This window comes from Orussus abietinus, unplaced genomic scaffold (genome assembly GCF_000612105.2).
Source record: "Orussus abietinus isolate OABI.00-Male unplaced genomic scaffold, Oabi_2.0 scaffold17, whole genome shotgun sequence".
NCBI classification, from domain to species: domain Eukaryota; kingdom Metazoa; phylum Arthropoda; class Insecta; order Hymenoptera; family Orussidae; genus Orussus; species Orussus abietinus.
This window is the reverse complement of record NW_019395988.1, coordinates 713113-738096: the sequence shown is the minus strand read 5'-3', so window position 1 is coordinate 738096 and position 24984 is coordinate 713113. Positions and strand designations below refer to the sequence as shown.

The following is a 24984-nucleotide window of genomic DNA, read 5'->3' as shown; positions in this document are numbered from 1 at the left end:
GAAACTCCCCCTCGGAGGTTCCCGAAAAGGGCGAGCGTTCTCCAGATTTTCCGGGGTGCCCTTTGAAAAGTCGGGATCTAGTCGTCGCGACGCGCCTTTCGCCGTCCACCAGGGGGGAGAGGGGACCTCCTCTCCGGGGGCAGTAAACCCCGGGTCGGTCGACGTCTTTTACGACGCACGGGGTTAAATGATCTGTCACTTTCTCCGGCGGCATCCCTCGGGGGGTGGCGTCGTAAAAATATTATGGAAGTCGAGTTCGCGCCGATCGGGATTCATGGATCGCGGCTCGTCGATGCGTTTTCCGCACCCCCGAGGTGGGAGCTCCGCGATTTTCATCGCACCCCCCTCAACCCCCCGACGACTCGTCTACGGTGTAGATTCGATTTTTACCCTTAAGAGGGGCAGTCTCGAGAAAATCCCTCCATTCGAAAATCACCGACGCGATTCCATGATTCCGCGGACGACTTGGGATCGCGGCCAGGATCGCGGAAATTCCTTCGATCTTCCGGAGACCATCCTCGACGAGGTGGCCGAACGGCTTCGGAAGTTGTCGCCCCTCTTCTGATTTCCGAGGCGAACCTCCCGCCTTGGTCGCGCGGTTTCCGCGCGGCCGTTCGCACGTAAGAGAGACGAGCCGGGCGTTTTATGCGAACGGTTGACAGGACGGAAATTTTACGGCTTCCGGAGCGCCGGCCCTCGTAAAAGAGCGTCGCCGGAATCGCTTCCTTCGTCCCGACTCGGAGCCCCTTTCCGTCTCTTCGCGTCGACTTATCTATTCGCACGTCGGTGTTGCAAAAAGTCAACTCCGCGAATGTCGCCCGTCTCGGTATCGACGCGTTTTGAATTTCGCGCGAATTTTGTATTTACTCGTCTTACGAGTTTGGTTATTGGCGCGTTTCGGTATTTCCGCGCTTTGAGGACACCCTTTTTCGGGTTCCCGATTGCACTCGCCGCTGCAACGAGTGCAGTCCGGTTACCTAGCCGTGGATTCGGTTTCATCCGACAACGGTATCGTTTCTACAAAGCCACCCCGCGGCCACTCGCAGCCCCCGCAACTCGATGCCGCACCTCGTCGCCTGTGAAATCCGCGATTCCGCAACGCGCGATATCCGAATCGCGTCGATGCCGCGTTGCAAACGCGGCTTGAACGAGACGAAGATCCATGGAAATTTGCATACACCCTTTTCACGCACTTCGTAAACGGGCTCTCATCGTTAATAAACTGGAATAAATCGGATGCAACGTTCATTCGGAATTATGACAAATTTTACTCCAGTCAAATGATTGATTCTTGAAATTAAGAAATTATTTCTTTGGTTCAGTGGACCTTTTTTTTTTTTCTCGGGGTAGAACTTCTCTCTTGTCTCTCTTTCGCGTACTTGGGCGCACGAAACGTTACCCACGCATTCCGCTCTCTGGAGGGTCGGAAATCGCGTTCTCCGGTGTCCCGGGTATGCGTTCTCCAGCCGGGACCAGGGTGCGTCGGATTACTCTTAATCTTCGTCCCTTCTCAAAACAGAGTAGTTGCAACAAACGAAACCAAGAACGAGCCTCGACAATGTTATCGGCGGCTCGCTCGAGCGGTGGTCCACGTTCCGAGGGGTCTTATCGTCACCGGAGAACCCGCGAGCGTTTCCCCTCTGCGGCCTAGCCGGCTCGTTTCCGGTCCGTTCCGTTCCGTTGTTGCGGACTTCCAAGAAACGGCCAGGCCGACATAGTCAAAATAACGCCGTCCATTATCGCCGGTCGAGCTCGACTCGGGGCCCTGCGAAATAGGAAATCCGTTTCCAGCGGATCGGCGGTTGCCTCGAGGTCCAGGTGAGAGGAACCCTCGTGCACGACTCTCTCATGGACCTCGGCTGAGGTTCTCGTTCGCCTTAATTAAATCGCCCTCTCCAACAGGTGAATAGGCACTCATACGCGTTGCAGGGCGTTCGTTAATTCCGCCTAACGGCGAGCCGTTTATGAGCTCCGCACTTTTCGAGCGATTCGATCCTTCCTTTGTCGTCCCTTGATCTGGACGGTCGCGTCGTCGACTTTGCGCGACCGGGACGCGCCGTCATCGGGTTTGGCAGCTGTCTCTCCGCGACGCGTCTTTTGCCAGGCCGGGTCGGTTCTCCGCGACGGAGACGTCGGGCGCGTCTCCGTTCCGGCTGTCGGGAGCCCAAGAATACCGAAGTCACCGTCGCGACGCCGTCGGGGAATTTATAACGCGCGAGGATCGAGTTCGAGATGCGCGACTCGGTCGCAAGATGCGGCGACGAAACCGCCCGCGGATCCGCGTCCACCAGGGGAGTCGACGCGGATTGCCCCCGGGGTTGTCGCGTTATCCGGGGAATCTCCCGATTCCGCGTTGAACCGCCCATTGCAGCGACCTCCAGGGTGCTCCCGATCGCGCGACCCTGACCTACGGCAGAAGGCCTCAGGGTGCCGGAAGCCGGTGCTCCTCTCTCGGATCGGCCCCCGAGTCGATTCGGAGCCCTCCATCGACCGGTTGCCCACAGGTGGCCGATGGGCTCGCGATTTACGAGGAGTCGAGCCGTGGAGAGAGAGAGAACTGGTCCGCTGATTACATATATGTGCGGCCCGGTAAAACGCTGTTTCTACGCCAGGCCGTGTAATCACGTCATATCGCGCGTGCCGTTTAAGTAATAAAGGCGAGATTACACCGATCGAGTCCAGGCTCGAGTCTCGTAAATCGGGTCCCGGGGCTCGGCGCGTCAGCGACGGTTTCCTGCGATTCCGCGTGTCGGGATACCTTATCCTCGGGATCCGGGGAAATGGAGCCTACCACTCCGTCCTGGAATAGGAAACAGGAGGTGTCGAGGATTCTCCCCGGCGTCGAGGGGTCGGCTGCGCGCGCCGCCGGCGACAGGTGCGCATCCAAGATGGCGGCCTCGGCGGCCATCTTGGCCGGATAGGCAGGAGGCGCACCGTGAGGATGATTTTCCATTTTGCCGGACTCGGTCGACCATCCCCCCGTTACTCGCGCCTATATGACGCAACGGACAAAATGGCGCCCGAGGAGACTGCGATGCGTGGCAGGACCGAACCTTCGACTTCTCTCTTCCTCGACCAACCGAGCCTTTCCCTCCCTCTCGACTCTCGTTGTCCCTTTCTCTCTCCCTCTATATATCTTTCACTCCCGCCGCGCGCACCAGCGAGGGACGACCGGCGTCGCGGCGGCGGCGCTCTCCACCTGCTCCGCCGGGCGTCGTTTCCGCTTAGAAAAAGCGCTTTCGAGCCGCGTGGGCGGACCCCGGCGTCGGCCGACCGACGCCATTGGCTAAAGCTATGTCCAATATATCATGACGCGTTACGCCCGGCTCGCTACTGTCCTAAGACGCGACGCGACGCGCCGCGACGCCGCGCCAGGACACTCGCCTCATCCCATGCCACTCCGCGCCGTACGGTCCCTCTTGCGGCCGCAATTCCTGATGCGGTCCATCCGTCGCGGCCTACGGATACCAGGGATTTTAATGCTCGATATCATGAGAAAATCAGCTGATAATCGCCGGAAATCACCGGGACGAATTATTAAATATTAAAATCATAGATCGTTAACGCGTGTATTTGAGAACGGGTCGAAGTCAGTCGTATTGCAGTGTTCCCATCCCGAGGAAAGAAAAAATTTATTGAACCGCGGAAATAGATTTTTAATTCAAAGAATAATTATCCTGGCTCTAATAAGTTGTCACGACTCCGAGGAAACGTCGCATCCTATTTATTCGATCTTAATTATTTTTTTTACAGTGCTTTACGTGTTCGAAAAACTGGAGAGCATGACGGACTTGCTTCAGCTCACCTTGGAGCTGTTAAATAAATTCGAGTACACGTGGGACACCATTCCACTGATGTATCTGATCCTGAAGAGCGTGATGGGCGACAGGGAGAAGGCCTCGCGGCTGATACGCGAAGGTAAATATCATTTTCCGTTTTCTAGACACTTTTCCTGGTCTTCTCTTGAACCCACGAACCTGTGTACAATGTCGCTATGTTTCTCCCTCAGCGACCGAGGAGTTAATTCCGCCTTTCGCTGCAGTATTGCCTGTCTTTATTGTCCTAGTTTGTAAGATTGTTCTATCTGACAATGCCAATTATCCGTATATCGGAGATTCGTTCTACGGTCGACTCGGTACGTCGACGGATTATCTGAAAACGCGACGTCTCGTCAGAATTGTTCGGCCAGTCTGAAAAATTGGATTCGCATATTGACTGATGATAAAATAGAGGTTCACGGTAAAATCTGATTCCCCGCGTTGGAATCTCTGGGGAATTCGGGCTTGCATAGATTTTTCGAAAGTACCTCGATGCACACGGACGATCGATTTTCCGAGCTGAATTACGCCAAGATTCGAAGATCATCATCCCCATCGCTCCAAGACGTCGATGACAGTTAATCGAAGAACCACCCCGAAGAGTCGAAGAACCACCTCCGAAAAGTTGGAAAGAGTTCTACGTTAGCTATCTCCCCGTGTGATAAGAAATTCCCACGAAACGTGGGCTTCGAGCCAACCTTTTGCTTCGACCTCGTGCACTCGCGGGGACGTGATCGATCGAATAACGTGGCCGGGAGTCGTGAAGCCACGAAGATGCCCGAGGAAATCGACCACGAAGAGCTCTCGAATCGACCACGAAGACGTCTCGGAAGAGCTTCACCTCAAGAGGAACGTCGTCACGGTCGAGTCGCCGCCGTTCGTCTTCGGCGCCAAGGTAGGAAACACGAGTCGATCGGGATCTCTCGATCATCCCTCCCAGAAGGATATCGGGTTCATTACAGAGGTCTATACCATCAACATTGACGAAAGATATCTCCTCTTCGACCTATGTAGAGAAAGGCGCGGCACCGACGAGGTGTGTGTCGGACTCGTCGCTTTCGCGTCGGACGTCGACGCGTCGCCTTGGGCACTTGGAGATATCCATGTTTGCACGTCGCATTCCTCTCCCTGCATCGCGTCGATGCGTCTCGGTGTCACGAGGACTGACGGTCATCCGTCAGTCGGGACAAATCGAAGGAATTAAGCCTCGGGCTCCCCGCGTCGACGTTTCACGCCCGTCAGCGGCGCGGCGCCCTTGCTTAAACGGCGAAAAAAGTGGCGCCTCCCTTCTGACCATTACCGCAAAGTGACGAGGTGCCGACGCGTAAGCGACCGTGAAAAGGATGAAACGCAATTTGTTAGAGGTAGCCACCTACTTGGCTACCGTGTGCACGGGGTGCTCATTATAAATCGCTTAAGCCCGCCGCGCTTCCTTCGACTTGACGCCATCCGCGTCCCCTCGACGAACCGGACGGGCGTTTTGGCACTCCCGGCACAGTCGCTCGTTAAACGATCGTTTTCGTCGTTTTAACAGATCGAGGGTAATCGAGACTTATCGACTCGCATGGAACCGCTTTAAGGAAGTAGCTTTGGTAGTTTCGGTAATCGACTCGCGCCCCGGAAATCCCTACGCGAGGTTTTTCAGTCATCGTTTGCGCGAATAGGAAGTCAGTGGGGTTGCTTCACTTGGCGCGTTTAGGGAACGGATAAGAGGATTCGGATTGTGGGCAGATCTGTGGGTGGACGTCCACGTAGGTGGAGTAGACGGGGAAAAGTCCTCCCTTGGGATAATCGTCGATTCCGAGGTAAAATGCGCTGGGCGTGCTCGGTGCCAACTGGTCTCGGGAGAGCGGAGATAGGCGTCTCCACTTTATCGAGAGACTCGCCAATTACCGTCCAGTGGACTCGGGTGAATGGTCATTTCACGAAGAGACGAGTGGCTCGGTGAGTGCCTCGGCGGAAAGGAGCGATCGCCTTCGTCGGGGACTAAATAGTCACAAATACGCGGTTTCCCTTAAAAGACCTACGACAAGTTCTCCGAGCTGAGCGCGTAACTCTATAGGGGTCTGACTATCCGAACGCCATTTCCAGCACGCGCTTTTCCACCTGCACGGTGAAACGAAAAATTAATAGAATAACTCCATAGAAATATTTCCCAGGTTAAATGATTTTTTTTTTTCCTCGGCGTGCCTAATATCCCATTGAATTCGCGTGTATATTTCCGTTTAAAGTCTCCGGGAAATCGAAACGCGTCTTATCGGTCGGTTTGCGAGGGGAAAACTCTTGGGAAAATTTTCATATCGAGGAGTGCCAGCGAAGAGGTGTTGGATGCAAATCCCGAGGACTGGCTCGCGGCCAGGTCGGCTTTCTTAAATGCGATGCGATACGTGTTCGTTACGGGACGGTCGTGGGATAAAGAAGCTCGAGGGCGCGAGCAGGACGGAGCGAGACGGACACGCTGGGGAGAAAAGGAGGGAAATGCGAGACCAGTTTCCAAAGTGGTCGCAGCAGGTGAACGATTAACGACCGCCGGCGTGTTACACTGTAACTAATTGAGCGCACGTAGGACGCGTAAGTGCGTATCCATGGGCACGCATCGGCGCGAGTTTCGCTCACCGGGGAGAAGGCATTCGGCGTGGTCGGATAAATTCATCTTTCAGGGTGGAAAACGCGACCCGGTCGTGACAATGTTGAAAAATCGTAACGCACCGAACGGGAGGGATGATTGCAACGAAAGGCACGGATCGAAATTCCGAAGATCGTTCCATAATTGGGATTTGGTAGGTAAGGAATAAATAACGAGCATGATTTTAGGGATTACTCCGCGGTACTAATTGACGTTGCGAGCTGGCCGAGTGCGTTGGGAAGAGTTAATTTCGACGCGTCGGGACTTCGGGGAAACGCGGCCTCCTCGTGCATACGGCTCACTCTCTTATTTCCGCAAAAAGTTTCCCAAAAAGGACGGAGGCTTGGGCGAAAGGGTCCAGGAACGTACCTCGAAGGCCTGGGGAGACTCCCGTTTCCGAAGCGAACGTTCCCACGTTATTTTCGCCCCGCGAATGACACGCGAGCGGACCCCTAGGATCGATTTTGTATCCTTCGAGTGATTCTCAAGCCGCACTCCCGAGACGGTAAATGGCACCTTGGCACCTGTCGTTATTACCGGCCTCCCCGCAAAAAAAAAAAAAAACGGGCTTTCGAGAGAAATGCTCCCTGTGTCCGGCAAAACGGCTCGAAAGGTTTCTAGTACAAAGTAGGAGGCCACTTTTTGCGCGGCTCTTGTTCGCGTCAAACCCCGCATTGTGGGATGAAATCTTTAAAGGTGCACTTGTAGCTCTCCAGGATGAATTTTAATGACGATAGGAATTATCTCGGTGTCAGGGAAATTATCTCCTGCGGCTCGGTCGATCCGGCGACGTGCATGGTGCATATAAGGTTGCGTGGCTCCCGGGAATCCGCAACGTCCCTTTCGCAAAAAAGTACAAACGGTCCCAAATTGCTCGTCCGGGTCGGGTAACGAGGACGCGTAGTTGCGTGGCTCGGACGTGAAGAACTCCCTGCATAGAGAGGATCGTCCTCTTTTTCCAGTTTCCGCAGAACGGCGGAGTCTTCGGAGAAGGAGAGCGTGGGGTAGGTCGAGGGCCCGCGGCGGTTTCATAATTGCTCGAAATTACTTAATACGCAAAGTATCGGCTAGTCGAGGACTATCTCCTGCCTTCCTTAATATCCGCGACTCACGAATCCGGGGGTTCTCATTTCCCGCAAATTTCGCCGTACTCCGGTTTCGACCACGCGGAATTTCGCTGGAGTCTCCCTACTCGGAAGTGCTCTTTTACGAGTAACGATAAAATAATAATAATAAAAAAAAAAAACGATTACAAGAATTTATGGAACCACGCCGAAGGTATCCTAAATGTCAAAAAGGAAAAGAAATTGAGATAGATCTTGGGCCATCGTTTAGATTTTTTTTTTTCGAAAAATGAGGATGCCGTCCGCTTGGCCGGATGCAAGCGGAGACGCGGCGGTGATTTACGAGTGCAAGGCCGAGAAAGGGTTGCACGTAGGTAACCGGCAGAACAGATGCGAAAAGAGAGTGTACGTATGCCGCCTAATTGGCCGACACGCGTACCTTCGTGCGGAATGGTGCACGGATGCACCGATGCGTGGTACATGGATGCACGGATGCACCGTACACGGCTATCTCGAGAGCCGTACTTCCCAGACGCGGAATCCGCGGTTCCCCGCAGATTATCGCCTCGAAGGCGGATTGGCATCGACAGGAAAAAACCGGGGGAAAAGGGGCGGCCGGAATTGCGGGGATTACGCGCGGATAAACGAAAGAACTGCCCCGACTCGTTGGAACTGGGAACGCGCGTGGCGTCGGGCCGTTCGGTCGTACCTTCAAAGAGGACGGAGGGGAAAAAAATAGAAAGAAAAAAAGAAGCGACTAGTCAACGGAGGAAGTTAACAGCATTAAAAGCAGAAACGGGGAGATGTAAGATACATAGAGAAACGCCGTGTTCTATGCGAATTATTACGGTCGAGCTGGCACTGAAAATAGGAATCGCGAGGCGGTCACCTGCGCACCGAAGAACCGGGAAACGGATTACATTTCCATTTTTTTTCTCCTCGCGGGTTTAAGGTAGGCCTTAATTCCTATTAACCAGCTAGAACGTGCAAGATGTAACGTAGGATTTAAAGGGGGAAAGAGGTCTCTTAGACGGGCTGAAAGTAGAGTTGAAATTCCGACTCGGTCGGGTCTTCCCTTCTCCGGGTCCGTTCTCCAAAATGGCGGCGGCCGATCGAAGAGGCGCGTTAATCAAACGTCAGGCCGAGCTGGTCGGCGCGTAATAATTAGGTGCTCGGGATCCTGCGCTTCGTTCTGCTTCGGGGCCGCGACGGGGAAATAACGTTCCCGGGATTTGTTCTCCTCGCGGCACGAGATATTCAACCGAGGCCGACGTTTATGCACGAAGGCGCGAGAGGCAAGACGGCCGACGCGGCGACCGCTATCCGCTTATTATTATCGTAAGTCGGCGTTGTTCTTGCGCGATTATCGCTATGATTGACCGTCGGAATACCGGGTAAGAAGCGTGCTCCCCTCGTCTGGTGGACGCGCGTGGGTGAGACGCCGGGACGTCGAAACCGCGGAAACCCGGCGGGTCCCACGCGGCGTCTCGACGCCGCTGAGAGGCCATGGCTCTTCCTCGAAGAAATCCCGACTCGCGGGTCGACCTCTCGATTCGCGGCGACGTTCGACTCGACGCCATAGAAATAAACTCGAGCCGCGTTTTGCGCAACCCTAGGCCCTTTCGCAACGTTTCCACGGGCGTTTGCGGATGAATTTTCCGCCGGGATTTCCAGGACCGATGGGATTCGTGCCGGTCACTCCGCGAGTCAATGGATCACGGGATGAATGGATTCGCGAGCCCTTCCGGGCGCGCGGCCTTTCTCCGGCGGTTTCTGCGCCGCGGCGTCGCGACGCGAGCGGGTCAGCCTGCTGCGGGTGTGGGATAGGTCGCCGGGAAGGGGCCGAAAGCGAAGAAGAAAGGGTTATACACCTTGCGTGCGGCTCGACTCGACTTCCAGCTAACTATAATAAGACTCGGCTCGGTCGGAATCCGCCCGTCTTTCTTTTTTTGCCGTCGCCCCGAGAGGGGGCAGCGGAGTATCCGCCGAGATGCGTGCACTTACGCGCACGTAACGCTCCGACGTATTATTCAAATTGCGGGTAAACCCTCGGCATGAAGTGTGCGCTCTCGTACGCGTCGAGCCCCCTTGGTGAGCCCTCTCCTCTTCCCCGGGAGGATCTCGTCTCCGACGTGCCCCCGTTCGACAAAGTCTCCCATCGTCCATCGTAGCGAGCCTTCCATTGATTAAAGACCAGTCGGCGTATAAATAATTGGACCTCCGGGGGACTCGCGCCTCCGACCTCCTCGGTGCTAACGGGATAAGGGAACCTCCTCGGACGTCGACCCGGTCCGGTAAATCGTCCTCCTCGAGGGCATCCCGCTTCAAAATTCGACCGCGAACCGACGTCGCCCATCTTTCCTCGTATTTGAGCAGAATTCATTTTTATTCATATTCCGGACGAATGAATAAACAATTCGGCGAGGTGCGCCAGGAATTCGATTTAGCGGTCGACGGATCGCGCCGACCCTTCCCTGCCGCTGGTCGCTCTCGACGAGCTTCTTCGGGGAAGACGTCGCGACGTCCTCGTTAACCGTCCCGAGGAAGGCTGTCCGCGTTTAAGGCGCGAGTAACGGCGCGTCCGGTCGGGTGACGAGTACTCGAGGAGACGTTGACTCGTATTCGTTCTCCGGTCGCAAACGACGTTCCGGTCTCGTGTCGACCGGCTCGAAACGGACTCCGGAGAGTGGAGGTCCACTCCTCGTTACCCACTCGTCGAGGAATTCTGCAAAGACCGGGATGGAAGTGCGAGCTCGGCGGGGATGTCCTACCGTAGGACCATTCCGAGAGGGGGTCCAGAAGAAGTTCGCTCTTTCGGCCCCCCGGCGCCTACCGACACCCTCGGCTATCCTGGCTGGTACGAATTAACGAGTCGTTTGGCCCGTTTTTCGAGAGGCATTTAGTTACTTTGAAATTGATCTCTTGATCCTTTTAATTTGTTGCGCAGCGTGCGCCCGCTCGGCCGGCTCGACCGGTCGAGAGGAGCCTCTTTGATCGGCCGTGGACTTTTTTGCCCTCCGCGTTTAACCCGCCTGTTTCTTTTTCGCGTTGCCTCTCCGAGACGCCTTCTTCCTCTCCTCCGAGCTCTCGGCGGACGCGTTTCCGTGTACACCCTTTGCTCGCGTCGCTCGTCAATTAACGCCTCCCGAGGTTTGAGGTCCAGGATCGGTGGATCGGTCGATGAGAACGCGAAGTTTGACGGTCGAAGTTGACGGTCGAAGTTGACGGTCGAAGTTGACGGTCGAAATTGACAGTCGCGTTCAACGGTCGCTCTCGACGGTCACATTCAACGGTCGCCTTCCGACAGACATCAACGACCACGCCCGGGTTAGAGCCTCGGCATTAGGCGTAATTCTGCTTTATTCGAGCGCATTGTGCCGCCGAAGTGGCCGCGCAGCGCCGTGTGTCACGGATACCGGTTGCAGGCTCATTGTCGGCCAGGCCGGGACACGCGCGCTCGGAGTTACGATATCTCGTTTCTGCATTCAGAGGAGATACCTCGCCCGTCACGGGCATAATCCCCGTTCGTTATCCCGGCGACGTGAATTCAGCCGCCCTCGCGATTCACCGGAGCTGACCGGGCCCACCTAGAAGACCCACTTCCTGGATCCCGCGAGCCTTCGGTCCTTTTTGCTCCCCTTGGCAGAACGGTCCCTCTCCTTTCGGGTCCCGATAAGAACCCCCTGCCTGATATCACCCGGGGTCGAAACCCTCCTGAACTACTCTACCGGCCTCTTTTCTCTTCCCCTCTCCCCTAGCCTCCCCTCCCTCTCCGCAGCGCGCGTCACCGGACGGAATTAGCCGCGACGTCTCTTTTGCGCCGAACTGTACCCATCCGGATTATATCTAGTCTTGGCGGCGAGTAGCACTTGTAACATTGCACACAGTTGCAATCGCGACGGGGTGAGGGGAGAACGACCGCCGGTGGTGGGGGCGCCGCGAAACTGGCTACGAAAGTTGGCGGCGACGCGTCGCAGCGGCTTGCGTAACCGCACGGCCGGAGGAAGAGAGAGAGAGAGAGAGGGAGACCGACGAGGACGCCGCGCGTGACACGTGCACCAACACGCGCGCACGTGCACACGCCGGTGCAACCGCTAGCGCAATTGCACGACGAATGGATCGCCTTGACATTAGCCGTTACAATGTTTTGCCGGGCACATGGCGTCGGCCCGGTCACGCGTCGCCGCCATTGCGGGAGAGACGCGACGGAGATGCCGCTAGGCGGTCACCTAGGGCCTCGCCGCTGCACCTTCGGCTGCCCTCCCATCGGACTGGGGTTTCGACCTTTCGGATCCTGGGACCCGATTTTTCGAGTTCACACGCTCGAATTCGTCTCTCGTATACGACTTTTTCGAACGTTGGCCAATTACGCGATTTCGCAACGGTGCTATATTTTCCTTGCGAATCCGCTCGCGCGCGAGAAAAATTCCCTTGACTCGAGAATCGGGACCCTGGCGATGGTTCGTAATCGGGAGCCGCTGGAACGAGCGGGGCTCGGATAAACGATTTTCGAGAACGGCGTCGCGGCGCGCCGGGAGATGTTCCTACGCGGTCCGGGCCTCAGGAAATTATGTTAATTCGATCTGGCCCTGGAAGCTGGCGCGCCCTCGGTGTGTCTTCTCTTCCAGGGGATCGACGTCGCTGAACGGCGAGGGGAGCCCGCGAGATATCCTCTTCAGGGCTCGTGACGGACTGGCGCATTCGGCCGGTGACGTATAATTAATCCGGCCCCCCTCGCCCTCCCACGCGAATCGGCCGCATCTGCCCCCCTCTCTCTTTTTTATTTTTTTTTTACTCCCTACCTCTTTTCCTCGAGGCGCAACGTTCCCGAGGAACGATCCCGATGACCGTTTCGCGCCTCCACTCGCGGGACCGGAACCTCTCTTGTCACCTCGCCTTTGCACGCGTGCGCACTCGTGACCTGGAGTTTTCTGAAAATGCCCCGGAACGCACCCGGACCCGACTATACCGAGACAATGGAGCGCGTGATTCACGTACCGCCGACGCGTTTTTATTTCCGGGTCATGCCACCTTCGATGCACTTTATATTTAGCCGCATTGTCGCGCGACGGAGGGTGGAAGTGACGTCGGCGTGGTCTCGGTACCGCCGGAAGTCGTCGACCATTAAAATCGGGCGACTCCGGGCAGCTGCAGGTCCTATTTCCGAGTGTTGCCCCGAGCCCCCCTCGAGGTGCGTTTCGATCCCTGGGGAAAACCACCCTTTTCGGGGTCGAACCACTTGTCTGAACGGCATTTTGGAAAAATGCAATTTTCCAAGAGAAATCCGCAAATTTCAAGAAATATTTCTTTGGTTCAGTGGATTTTTTTTTCTTAGAGTGGAATCACTATCAGGGTCGGCAATGGCTAAAAGTGTCGGGTAAAATCGGCGTTGTTGGCGCAGTACCTGCCAAATCGGGACTTTTTAAGGCGCTTAGGAGGTAATTTACGAGGCCGTGCGAAAATTCGCCCCACTCGATCTCCCCGGCCGTCGAGACGCGAATAAATTCATCTCGTACTTGCACCGGACGTGGCCATAACCCGGTACAAAGGCCACGTGCATCTCATCTCGAAGGTGCTGGATGCAAGGCGACCTCCTGTGCTCCTCTCAAGTCCCACAAGAGGGCGGAAGGTCGCCGACCCGGGGGAATGCAACGCTTTGGAAGCTGCAGCGAGGGCAAAAAGGGAGCCTAAATCCCAGTCGCGTCCCGAGGGAGCGAATTCGTCGGCCAGAAGACGCTCGAAGTCGTCGCGTCTCTTCGGCCGTGGTGGACGACGCTGACGACGCCGGGAAATCGTGCAACGGTTTCGCCATCCCGTGGGAGAGAGCAAGGCTTTGTTCCCCGGCCGTGCCGTGTGTATCGGACGGATTTACAGCGACGTAAACACGTCGAGCGGCCGCATAACGTTTCGGACGTGAGCCCCGAAGCAAACACGACGTTGTTGCCGCCGGGGAGGAAGTGGTGTTGCCCTAGGCGTGACCGACGTGTAATCAAAGACCGGGCTAAATCCGGACCGAGGATCAACATTATTTTATGCGGCCCTGCGGAGGACGCCGTCGCGACGGTCCTTGGACACCAAAATGGCCGACGAGACTCGTTAGAGCCCTCTTAACGATCCCGATTAGGGGACATCTCTTCGTCAGGGTCGGGCCGAATCGTTTACGGGGCCGTCGCGACGACCAACCGGCGCCCGAAGGGGCGGCGTTCGTTAACGACCCCAGGAGTGGGAACGATTCGAAATTAAATCCAGTTAGGATAACGAGACCGGAGAGCCACGCCTCGTGGCGGCCATTTTGGTTCCCTTGGCCGGAGGACCCGAAGAGGTCCTTTGCGCGGATGCGAAATGCAGCAACGAACATTGCGTCGTCTTTTAAAAGGCAGGATTTCCGTTTTCCACGAAAATCCAGTGGGGGATTACTGCATCCGGAAATTGACTCGAGATCCACCAATGATCGGTGACTTCAATGACCTAACGACTCTTTTCTGTTTTTCGCTCCTCCCCAGTCAACGACGAGATCAGGAAGATCTACAATTACCACTGCAACAGGATTTCGGAAAACATGCCCAGCCCGGGAAACGAGGCCAGGTAAGTACCCTATTCCGATCTCCTCCACCGGAGCATCGTTACAACGTGTGCATTTTTTATGTGCAGCGTCTGCACCACCGAGGCGATCGTCAACGGGTTCTCGCCATACCAGTATCCGTACTCTCAGTAACGCTTCAACGTGGTAAGTCGATTTTTTTTTTATTCACGCTCGATTTATCGTCACACGTAAAATACCGCACACTGGGAAGAGGTCCGAAACGCGGTCTGGGTTTTTGGGTTCCATCCTAAACGTCGGTTCGGGTAATTTTCCGATATTTCTGCCAAAGGTCTTTTTTTTTTTTTCGTCCGTTTCGTCAGTTTCGTTTTGCCCGTACAATGATTAAGATTAACTAAATCCTTCTGGGTGGGTACCAGGGGCCAAGCCAGGCCCACGTGGGCCCGGCTTCGTCAAAGGGCCCGCTCGGCCATCTTGGCCAGTATTTCATACTTTATATGGCGTTTACGGCGTTTTCGGAATTGCGAGGCCGAGAGAAAGAACTATTCCCAGTCCGGCGGCCAGGAATTACGAAATCCCCAGGGTCGGCCTCTTTGTCCGGGTGTCCTTCCGAGATCTGGGCGGGTAACTTGGCCTTCCGGGGGCAGGGGAAGAGGGGAGATATTCGGGATCAACCGAGGGATCCAGGACCATCCATCGGCTTCTAGTCGAGATGCGCGGAGAAATCGGCTTTAGATGCAGGCATCAGGAGCGGCGAAAAATATCGGGAAGCTCGGGGAAAAAGGGGGAGAAGATCCCCGGGAGATATACGGGGGACATTGCGGAGGATCCGCCGAGATTAGACCGGGCGAACTTCGCGAGAGGAAGATGGCCGCTCGAGAGATACTTCGCCGGGAGGATTGGTTTTCGTTTTAGGACATAAAACCTCGGCGTTCTTCTTTTGTTCGGGACCGTTCGAGGCGGAGTCGTAATCGCGAAACCGGCGCACATAAAACAGATTCTAACCTATAAAATGCCCTTCCTGGCTAGACCCGGCTAGACCGCGGAGCTTACCGGAGCATCTCTTCGTTTCGCTTCTAGATACTCCGGTAATTGCTCGGAGTGCCCCGGTTCATTATATCCCGTTCCCATTTCTCGAAGTTCTCCCCTAAGTTTCCGTCCTAAGAGAAACGAAAGCTCGAATTTAAGGACGAAAAGCTCCGGGTCGCATCTCGCGCCGCCGTTTTCGGGGAGCAAACCCGATCTCTTGGTATATCGCCTCGAAGACTTCTTTCCAGGGTTCTTCCTCGCCCTTTGCGGCCAGGAATTCCTCGCTTAATTTACACCGGTGGATTTCATCGATAAAAAAGTAGCACCCTCTCCCCCGCCGTTACTCATCCCCGTAAAGACCCCGGGCAAAACGGACACCTCGAAGAGCCCGCTCGTAAAACCCTTATGGCTCTCCAGCTCGCGTCGCGACGCCCTCTCTCTCTCTCTCTCATTCCCTCTCATTTGTTTGCCTCGTATTTCCCGGCCCCCAGTAAATTCTGGCAAACTTCATCAAAGCCGAGCACGCGGACGTAAGGGGCCAAAGACGCGGCCGGGATTCGCGGCCTTACGGAGACGCGTCGGCATTAAAGAGCCGAATTTACGAGTGCTCGACCGGGCCTTTATGTTCCTGTCTTCCTGGCACGCCTCGGATTTCGCAGATCGGCCAGACTCTCTAAGGGAGGTTTTCGAGCTTCCCTTCCCTCCCCTCCGAGAAGTCGGGCCTTCCAAAGGCTTGGACAGGGATTCCCTTATTTTTAACCAAAATCCAGTGGAATTAGTGGGAGCAACCGAGTTTCGCTTTTTCACGCGTCAGGCGTATTTTTCTTCTTTTTTTTTTTTTTCCTTCTGCCGCTTTCCGCGCTTCCGCCTAATGAGGATCTGCACGCTGAAAGTCCTCTTCATTCGGATAAATCAATCTTCGCTATGGGCGACGGTCGTGCGATTTATCACGGTCGGAGGAGGCTTGGACCCCGAGGATTTTCTTCCCGTGAATAAACCTGATTCGGCTGCAATAAATCTCGACACTGTCTTCTGTCGGTAGGATTGATTTATTTCGATGGAGAGAACTTTTACTTGGCCGGCCGACGCGGGCGCAGAGGCAGACAATATTTCTTTCTTTTTTCACAATTTTTAAGGACATCGGGAGAAAGACGTGGTTGAATTAACTGTTTCCTTCTTTTCTTTTTAAACCAGTTTTCGTTGTTGAAAAGGACTCGGATACTTTTTATCGCGGCGCTGACTCGACTCCCGATGCGCAACGTGTTGCCGGTTACAATATATATTTTTTCTTTCTTAAAAGCAGCATTGAACGATTTTTTTTTTCTATAGATTTTTAATAAAAAGTTGTAGCCACTTCGAGAAAGAAGAATTAATTGAACGAAAGAAATACTTTGTCAATTGAAAGTTCGACTGAAATCAATAATAAATAAATTGTCACGATTCCGCGGAAAGGTCGCATCCAGTTTTTTTCGAGTTCGAGTCCGAATAATTGGTCTTTTAATTAACGAAATATTTCTTTGGCTCAATGAAACGCTTATATCTCGGAGTATCGGTATGGAAGTTATGCCGTTCGTTCGAGCTCGGGAGAGAAACGGCCGTGGTTTAAATTAAATTCGACGTTGCATAATATAACGTAAAGTTAGCGCGGTGCAATGGCGTCAGCGTTAATTTGGACGTCATTCCTGCGCTCCTGGCAGGAGGGATTCCATTAAACGAGGCGTGTCACTATTTTAGCGACTTTGTGTCGTCGAGATTTTTCCCCGTCCACGTTTGAGCGGTTGCAGCTGCTGCACTTTATTACGTTACCGGAGCCCAGCGGATCTACCATCGCGTCTGTCGTGGCCGAAGTAAGAAATAACATTCGGCGCGGCTCTCGGCAGAAGTTTATTCCCATCAAATGGTGCTCCCTTGATTCCTCTCTACGCCTCGCGAGACCACGCGTTCCCCGTATTTCTTTGGAAATGGAATCGCATTTACATCTTGGTTACCCGGCCTTGCGCCACCGAAGTATCGGTTTCGCTTTTTCTGGCCGCGTCGCGGATTTGCCGCTCGTTTCATAAGTATTTACCTCCTCGGCCATTTTCCATACGCTATCGGGGTAATGTTTCCTCAGTTATGAAAGCAAATATCTAGCGATGCGGGCCAAGAAACGGCACGCGATATTGCTCCTCGTACAAATTGTTCTCGTGTGTAGCTCGGCTCGGCAGAAAACCACTTAACGCCTCGCGTTCTCCACCGCGTCGGCCATTGGAGAACCAAGATGGCCGCCGCGCGGCGATAAGCGGCCGTAAAGACTTGTAAAAGAAGTGCCCATAAACCGAAGTCTAAACTTTATCAATTCGCAGGGTATTTTTATCGCCAGAATGTCGCGCTATCTATCCAGGAGAACCGCCTCGAGGTCCGCGCTAAATGACACTAGACAACTAACTGACGCAGCAATCAATTACCCCCAATTAAAGTCCAATCAAACGAAAATCCTGCCACGGTTTCTTGTAATTATCGGACGCTTATTCCACCCACACTTACGGACACCAAGTTCACGTTCTATACGCATTCCCTTGTCGCGTATATCATATATCATATACCGAATTAATTTCTCAAAAATTCTTGCGCCTTTACACGTGCGCCAAAAGACGTTTATAATTTAGCGGATGCCGTGTATCGCACGTCTGTGGCGTCCATCGTAACTTAATTTACTGGTATTCTACGATTTTATACGGTAAAGTCATGGTTTACGTAATACACGGGAAATATGTCGAAAAACGCAAAATTACCCGGCCCTGCTCGACACTCGTTTTTCACTTTGGCGGCCGCTGGAGAACCAAGATGGCCGCCAGCCGAGGAGGAGCGGTCGTAAAGCCGCATGCGGAGAACGCGCGGCCGCACTAAATGCCGCGAGTGGCAACGGCCGCGGCGATATCAAAACGAAAACGGTAATTAAACCCCCTGACCGAAGTAGAGGGACGTACAAGAGGAGACGAGGGGGGGAGGATGGAATCGGTGCCTATCTCGAGAGATGCGGTCGACGTCGCGACGTGACGCTTCTCGCTGTTGGAAGGACGCACGCGCAACGACCACCGGATTCGGGGCGGTGAAAATAGTTATTTTTACCTTGGTAGTGTCACGAGACGGCGTCTCGCTTGCAAGCTTGACAGCCCCTCGTATACATGCCTGAAATCTTCCATGCCGCCCAGGGAACGACCAATTTCCACTTGGGCATCGCGTGCGCCCTAACCTGGCGTAATGAGGAGACATTGAAACGACGGTGACTCGTCCTTGCCGTTAAACGCGAGATAAAAATTATAAAATACGTCCCATTCTCATCGGAGGACTCGCGACTCGCGGCGAAGAGACGCGTAAGGGGCGCGTCGCGGAGGGATCTGCATTCCTGCTGATTTCTTCAAGACGGGACCGGTTTTCGAGGAAAATCGTAGAGTCCATTCTATCTCAAAAAGCTCCACTCTGCATCTTTCGTCGGATGAAGTTTCCTCCCCGACCAACGGTAGAGGCCCTGCACTGGTGGAAACGGGCGGGATTATCTAATTTCTTAAGCGCATCGCGGAACCCTGGAATACGCGTTGTTCTCGGTGCAAATGCGTTACCGCCGAAAGAGCGATAATCGCGTCGAGAAATATCGATATAAGCCCGATCGTCGTCGATCCTGTCGAGCTCGTCCTTCGAGATCTCTGGGCAGGTTTTACCCTCTCCGTCGCCCCCTTCGAGCTCCCTATATATCCGTCTCCCTCTAGCTGGCGTATACGACTTTCCGACAGGGATGGGGATACTGGTATATAAGGCTCGGTTTGCAGTAAGCAGCATCAATGTAATCAGACAGGCCGCTCAGAGCGGACTTAACGACCGTCATAAACGTGGCCCGCTTTACAGCTCGCGCATTTCTTTTCTCTTTCTTTTTTTTTTTTCCCCTCTTTTTCTCGGACCCTCTCGCTCCCGCGGCCTCCGCCTTTCTCCGAGAGGGGCCCAAGTCCTTCGCTTAGTTTCCTCGGGAGCAGTAAAGTACCAGAGTTTATGTGACAGGGACTAGCGAAGTCCCGCACTCTCAAAACAACGACGCGAAGACTCGCGGGCTCGCCGACCGGGCCCGGCCTCGAGGAGGAAGGAGGAAGACGCCACTAGGCTGTGTAAAATCGTTAACGGTATTATCCGAGACCTCGAAGACATCCGCACACCTCGAGATATATTCGACTTTGGCTGCTTTGCATGCCCGACCAGGAAAGGCCCTTTCGTCCCGCCTGAAAATCCAGGATACGACGCCCAAAAGACCCCGATCGAATTTTTAACCCCCCTTTGACCCTGCATAAGGGAAGCCATTACTTTTTGGATGCTGGGTCCATAACGTCGGGGGACCGTTTCCGTTTAGGAGAACGCCGAAAGGTCGATTTCCGTAGCCTTGGCAGAGACCGTCGGCCCGTGTTCAAACCGAGGAACGGCGGAAGGACGGACAGACGGACCAGCAATTTCCGAGACAGAGCAATAATTAGCAGCGCCAAAGTGCGTGCTTGACCGCCACCTCCTCTTCCTCGTCCCGAGAAGGAGGCCTTGCGCCCTTCTCGTTCCAGGCAACCGAGCCAGGAACCAACGAAGGAGTACAACAGAGGCCACGGCTCGGCAAGGGGTTTTAGTACTTTCTAACCACAGTCGCGGGCTACAATTAAAGCCCCATAAAACCGTGGTCGTAACTTTTTTAAAGCCGCCGACCAGCGGCCTCTCTCGTTCTGCCTCTCTCCGCCGCTGCCGTTTCTGCCGCTCGCAAAAACCCCGCCATATTGCATCCTTAATGAAGCCTCGAGACGATGCACGAGGCCTTTGCATGGCCGGTGCATTGGGCTCTCTGCAACCCTCCTGGAAGAGACGTCGAGGTCGGACTTTTGGTGGACCCTGACTCCTGGAGTCTTGAGATCGGGATTTGGGAACCGAACCAAGCGTTATCCAGAGTTAAAAGAGGTCCGAAAGAAGAGATGCCGATGTCGAGGAGATCGAAGAGGCTCTCTTACATGGACATGGCCCCTCCTCAGGGTGGGGCCCAGAAGCCCAGGCTGGTCCGCCTGCTCGACCTCGAAAGAGGGCCCTCACCGGGTCCTGACGTTTACGGCCCGGAGTAGTCGACCTAGCGACAGTAAAACTTGAGGAGAAATACAGGCGAGTCCCCATCGACGGTTAAAGTCATACGCGCGAAAATACAGCCGTGCTTCTATGAAATACGACGTACCTCGCCCAGAGGTCCACCCATGGACGTTCCCTTCTCGTTAACGAAAAGACTCCGTGCCGACTTCTCCGACATGGAGCCACGTCCCTCCCAGGATGGTTTCCGCTTTGCGGTCTGCGGATCCGGGCGAAACGCGATCTTCGATGTTCTTCTATCCTACCCTTATGGGAAAGGGTCTATGGGGTCGCCTCGGAGTTTAGTCGCGGATTTCGCTACGTGGCTCGCGTTTCATCCGGACGCTTCGTCTGGCCAAGCTTTCGATGGCTCCTCGTCCTGTCTGGGGAACTCACGGCGATTTTACGGTCTCTCTTTCTCTCCTATGGGACTTAGACGTAAAAGCCGAGGAACGGCCGGCGCGAAGCGAGAACCCGCGGAGCACTTCGCCGGCGATAAACCTCCACCCACCTCGTCCTCCGCAACGGTGGCCGTTTTCATTCTGGCTACGTGCAGGATACGTTATCCTTTGCATCGCTTTCGCCCTGTTCTCGAGCCTTTCGTTTGGTCCTTGTCTCGCCTCGTCTTGTCCAGCCGGAATGGCTTTACGATTTCTGGTAGCCCCTCCCCGTCTAGGAATCTCGAAACGATCCTCGTCGATATCCCTTCGGTCTCTTTCGCGAGTGGAATCTCGGATCCTCTATCAATTCCGAAAATGAAATTGTTAACGATTCGGTATCACCCAGTTCGGGGAAAAGTTTCGTAAACGATAGCACTTTCCACCCCCCTTAAGCGAATTTGCCAATTTGTCGGAAAATTCATGTTTGCCATATTTTTTTGCGTACATTTCGCAGATGATTACTCCGCCTCAAGTGAAACTCGTTAAATCGTTAACGAACCGAACGTGTCCTTGAGTAGTTCAAGCGAGAACCCGATACTTCGGGTGAATTAAATAGATTTACACCGGCGTGGAGTCATTCCGGGGATAAATTACAGCGATGCGTAATGACGGCGTATATGCTCGTTAAATTGGAGTAAAGAATAGCCCTTGCCGTTTCACCTCGGTATTCGTACATTCCGGCTTTACCTCGGTCCTTGCCCAGAGCCAGGATCGCGTTTACGACTTCTCGAGCACCCCCTCGTCGTCTGGGAATCCTTTAACTGTCCCCGCTATTTTACCCTCTACTTGAAGGAGAATAACCTTCGCGAGAGATACCGCGATGCGTTTAATTATCGGGGAACTTTCCGTTCCAACTTTACGGTCGCGCTTTCAAAAGAAAGTCCTCCGAAAAAGTGAAAAAAAAAAAAAAAAAGAAGTATCTTCGTCGCCCTCAACGTTAGAGTGCGGTGACAGTCTTTATCACTGTATATCTTGCGTGGATTGCCTCGCTAGTTGCGAACCTTAATTGCAAAATGAAAAGCATCTTAGGTAATTTGCATCGATAAAAGTTCTTATCGCGTCGTTAGATCAGCGAAAATCTAAGATCCTGGGTCCCGATTCCGGGGCCAGTTTCGAGCTTTTTCCCAGTCGAGAAAAAGAGAGGCGAGCACCTTGGCAGGGCTCCTTTATCTCGGCGATCCGACTTTTAGGGGCGTCGCTTACTTTTCTGTCGTACCGACTCTTTTACGAGCGAGCAGTAAAAGAAGTTCGCGGATTATATCGCAGGGCTCGACCTTACCGACCGAGGCCGGCGACTCGAGATTTCGCCGTTTCGATACGTATCCCATTCCGACAATTCTGTTTCGACAAATCCTAAGTTCCTCCGCCCCTCCTCTCGGGGCTTTTTACCCCCCCGAATTATGCGATCTTCCCGGTCCTTCCGAGAAACCAGGATATCGAGGAACCCGGTAAAAAACCTCCTCCGAGCCCTCAATCATTGAGATTCCTTCCCGACGTTTACGCAGCCACCCGGGGCCCGGGTTGGTGCAGAAGCGAGCGCCCTTACCGACGTGACCCTCCCACCCACCACCCACCCGCTGGCATGCCGTAAATCATCGTTTTACGAGGCACCCCACGGTCAATCGAAGGGAAGGCCACGAACGAAAGAATGGAACACGAACTATGAACCGCGACTGCGCGCGCATCTCGAGAACCTCCGTCTTCCCTCCGCGCGTGCGCACTCACACGTCGACGCGCGGATCGCGATTTTACGACTTCGTAATTACGCGCTCCTCGAGGTCGCGGCTCTAAAGTCCTCTCCGAGTGCTGGAAGTTCCCTCGAGCCGCAAACGAATTATTAAGAATTCAATTAAAGAGGATACACCGCGGCCATTTTCCGGCCTCGGAGTAAAAATCAACGGGAGCCTTCGGATCGCGATTCCGCCATGAGGGATATTACGCTCGTACTTTTTAATTAATTCCCCCTACACCGTTAAAATATAAGATATTGACATTTTATACCTTACCGATACCCTTATCGGTACGTGGACGCGGTTCGGTAACCAGATATGGTCGCCCTCGGTTCTGGACTCTTAATGCTCCTTATGTGGGCAGATCGAGTGCCGCCTGCGAATGTCGCCATTACGGTCTCGCGTCGTCGCGCGTTAAGCGTTAAGACTCGGCGTCGCGACGCCCTCCCCTCCTGCCCCGTCAATCCCGGTCGCAGGTCGCGTCAAAGTGACTTCCGTCTCGGAACAGCTGGACGGTTTTTGGCCCCGCGGCCAAAACTGGCTCCTCCGCTCCTGTCGCTTGCCAAACGGACTCGCTCCCGGTTTACAAGCTGATAAATAAAGATCGCCTCGCAGCGGCGATCCGATTCCCGGATTATTTTACGACGCCTTGGCGGGGTCTCCAGTGAAAGTTCACCTCGGGGGATAATCGATTCGGGGGACGAGAAAGGAGGGCCGACTTAGGGCAGCGGTTACCACGCCGCGTGACAAATCCCGCGCGCCAAGTATCTAACAAAAGGGGCCACTCTCGATCGCGACTCGTAAAAGCGAACCGTCGGGCCTCCTCGTGAACGGGGAGCCCGTAAAACCGAGCGAGACTCCCGGAGGGAAGGAGAAGGAGGCCCCGAAATCGAAACTCCGGAGGTGCAGCCGGGGCTTATCGGCGGTGCCGTTATGACCGATAAATCGCGACTCTTTTCGCGATACTTCGCCCTTTCGACCGTAATTTGTAGACCCGGAAAGGCCGCATATATATCGGGCGTGCTCGTAACGCGAAACGGCAGGGACGATTGTTCAACCGGTAGGAGCCGTACTTTATGTTTATTTAACCTTTAAAATTAATAACTTACGCGCAAACGGCCATGACGGTGCGTCATCCAGTGCCTTATTATCGTTATGAGGTTTTTTACAAACATTAGGACGAAGACTCGTTTGGGGTGAATTCTTATATTTTTTTTTTTTTTAAATCGAACGCAGGAGCATGGACGATTTTAGTGGCCCGTGGTTATGGGGGGAGCTGTTCCTGGTCCCCTGAAAATCTGCTCGTGGGCGGAGAGAGGCCCCTGGTATTTCTTCTCGAGATGCGTCGATCGCTCGTCCGCAGCTCTTTTACGATCGGAGGGGAAATAATATCCGAGCGATGGTTAAATATGTGTAACATTTGATGGGGTCGTCTCGTCTAAGCGTTATGGGAACTGCGGGGCGCGCGCGCTCTCTCTCTCTCTTTCCTCGTCGGCCCGCCGAGGACCATTAAAAGATTAGTATTCGAAAGACCGAACGACCTAAGGCGTAAAGGGGGTATTCAGGGGTATACGACGCGAGGCCGTATAATGTCTGCAAAGATGTTTCTCCTTGCAGCCGCCATTCGGGAGAGCAACCCGAGAGTCCGCGTCGAGGTCCTCGAGCTCCCTCTTTTATCCCTAACGCGCTCCTCCTGGCGAACGGTCACGCTCGTATTTTATTGGAGGACTTTTAGACACGCTCTCGAACTCGACAAACGAGCCCACACCTCCTTGTGAACGGCTTTAAACGGGGGAATTCATTTCTGCCCGAAGGGGGGACCCGCTAAGACCGCCGGCGGCCATCTTGAAAGTAACATCTCGAAGACCGCAGCCAAGAATGGCGTCGGATTCGCGCTTCTCCGGGACAGAAAGAACGTAAAAGATCCGGGGACACGTTTTCCGGTCTCGGGCCCTTCGAGTCGCATGAGCGTCGCGACGGTTGAAAGAGCCGACGACGCCTCGGCATCCCTGGGTGGAGTCGTAAACCCAGGGAGAGGAGGACTTTGATCTCCTTGTTCTTGGATATTCCCAATCGAGGCGGAAAGGAGGACCGGGTCCCCTTCGAGACGCATTCGTCGGGCAGGAAGCAGGAACGGCGACGGCGACGGCGACGGCGACGCCGACGACGACGGCCTGGGTGCGCGTATGAAAACTAAGTCCGGGTTTCATTTGACTGACTTTACGAGGGGGACATAAAATGGATTTTACTGTCGGCTAGTTCGCCAGTTCTCGAGTTGGTAACATTGCTTTAGCGAACATAATATACGCTCCTGCCTTCGTCCCTGCCCCGCACTCCCCGTGCATTCTCTCCCTCTCCTTGCCGGGCTCTCCGTCATTTACGTTTACGTCCTTGTCGTCATCCTCGTCTTCGTCTTCGTCGCCTTCCTCGGCTTCCTCGACTTCTTCGCCTTCCCTCTTCGAAATGGCCGCCGAGATCGGAGGGGGAAAGCCTTCGAGCTCTCCTCGTAACCCGCTACGTGAGTTTCCGCGCGCACTTAATGCTAAACTTTTCCCATGAAAAGTATTGACTTACGCGATTTAATATCCACACGGCTATGGGTTTTAACTTCGCGTTAA

The 24984-nt window shown here is 54.3% G+C and overlaps 1 protein-coding gene across 3 annotated transcripts in view; it reads left to right on the top strand.

The window, feature by feature from the left end:
- LOC105702402 (proline-rich protein 36) overlaps nt 1-24984 on the top strand; it is a 39521-nt gene that overhangs the window by 10085 nt on the left and 4452 nt on the right. For 2 of the 3 annotated variants that reach the window (XM_012429941.1, XM_012429940.1), the window contains exons 4-6: nt 3754-3918; nt 14012-14093; nt 14160-14235. In XM_012429941.1, the coding sequence (XP_012285364.1) occupies nt 3754-3918; nt 14012-14093; nt 14160-14223 (311 nt within the window). In that variant the 3' untranslated portion in view covers nt 14224-14235. Of the gene's footprint in view, nt 1-3753; nt 3919-4009; nt 4714-14011; nt 14094-14159; nt 14236-24984 lie in introns of those variants that run through there. The other variant, XR_001104290.2, reaches the window with a different exon arrangement.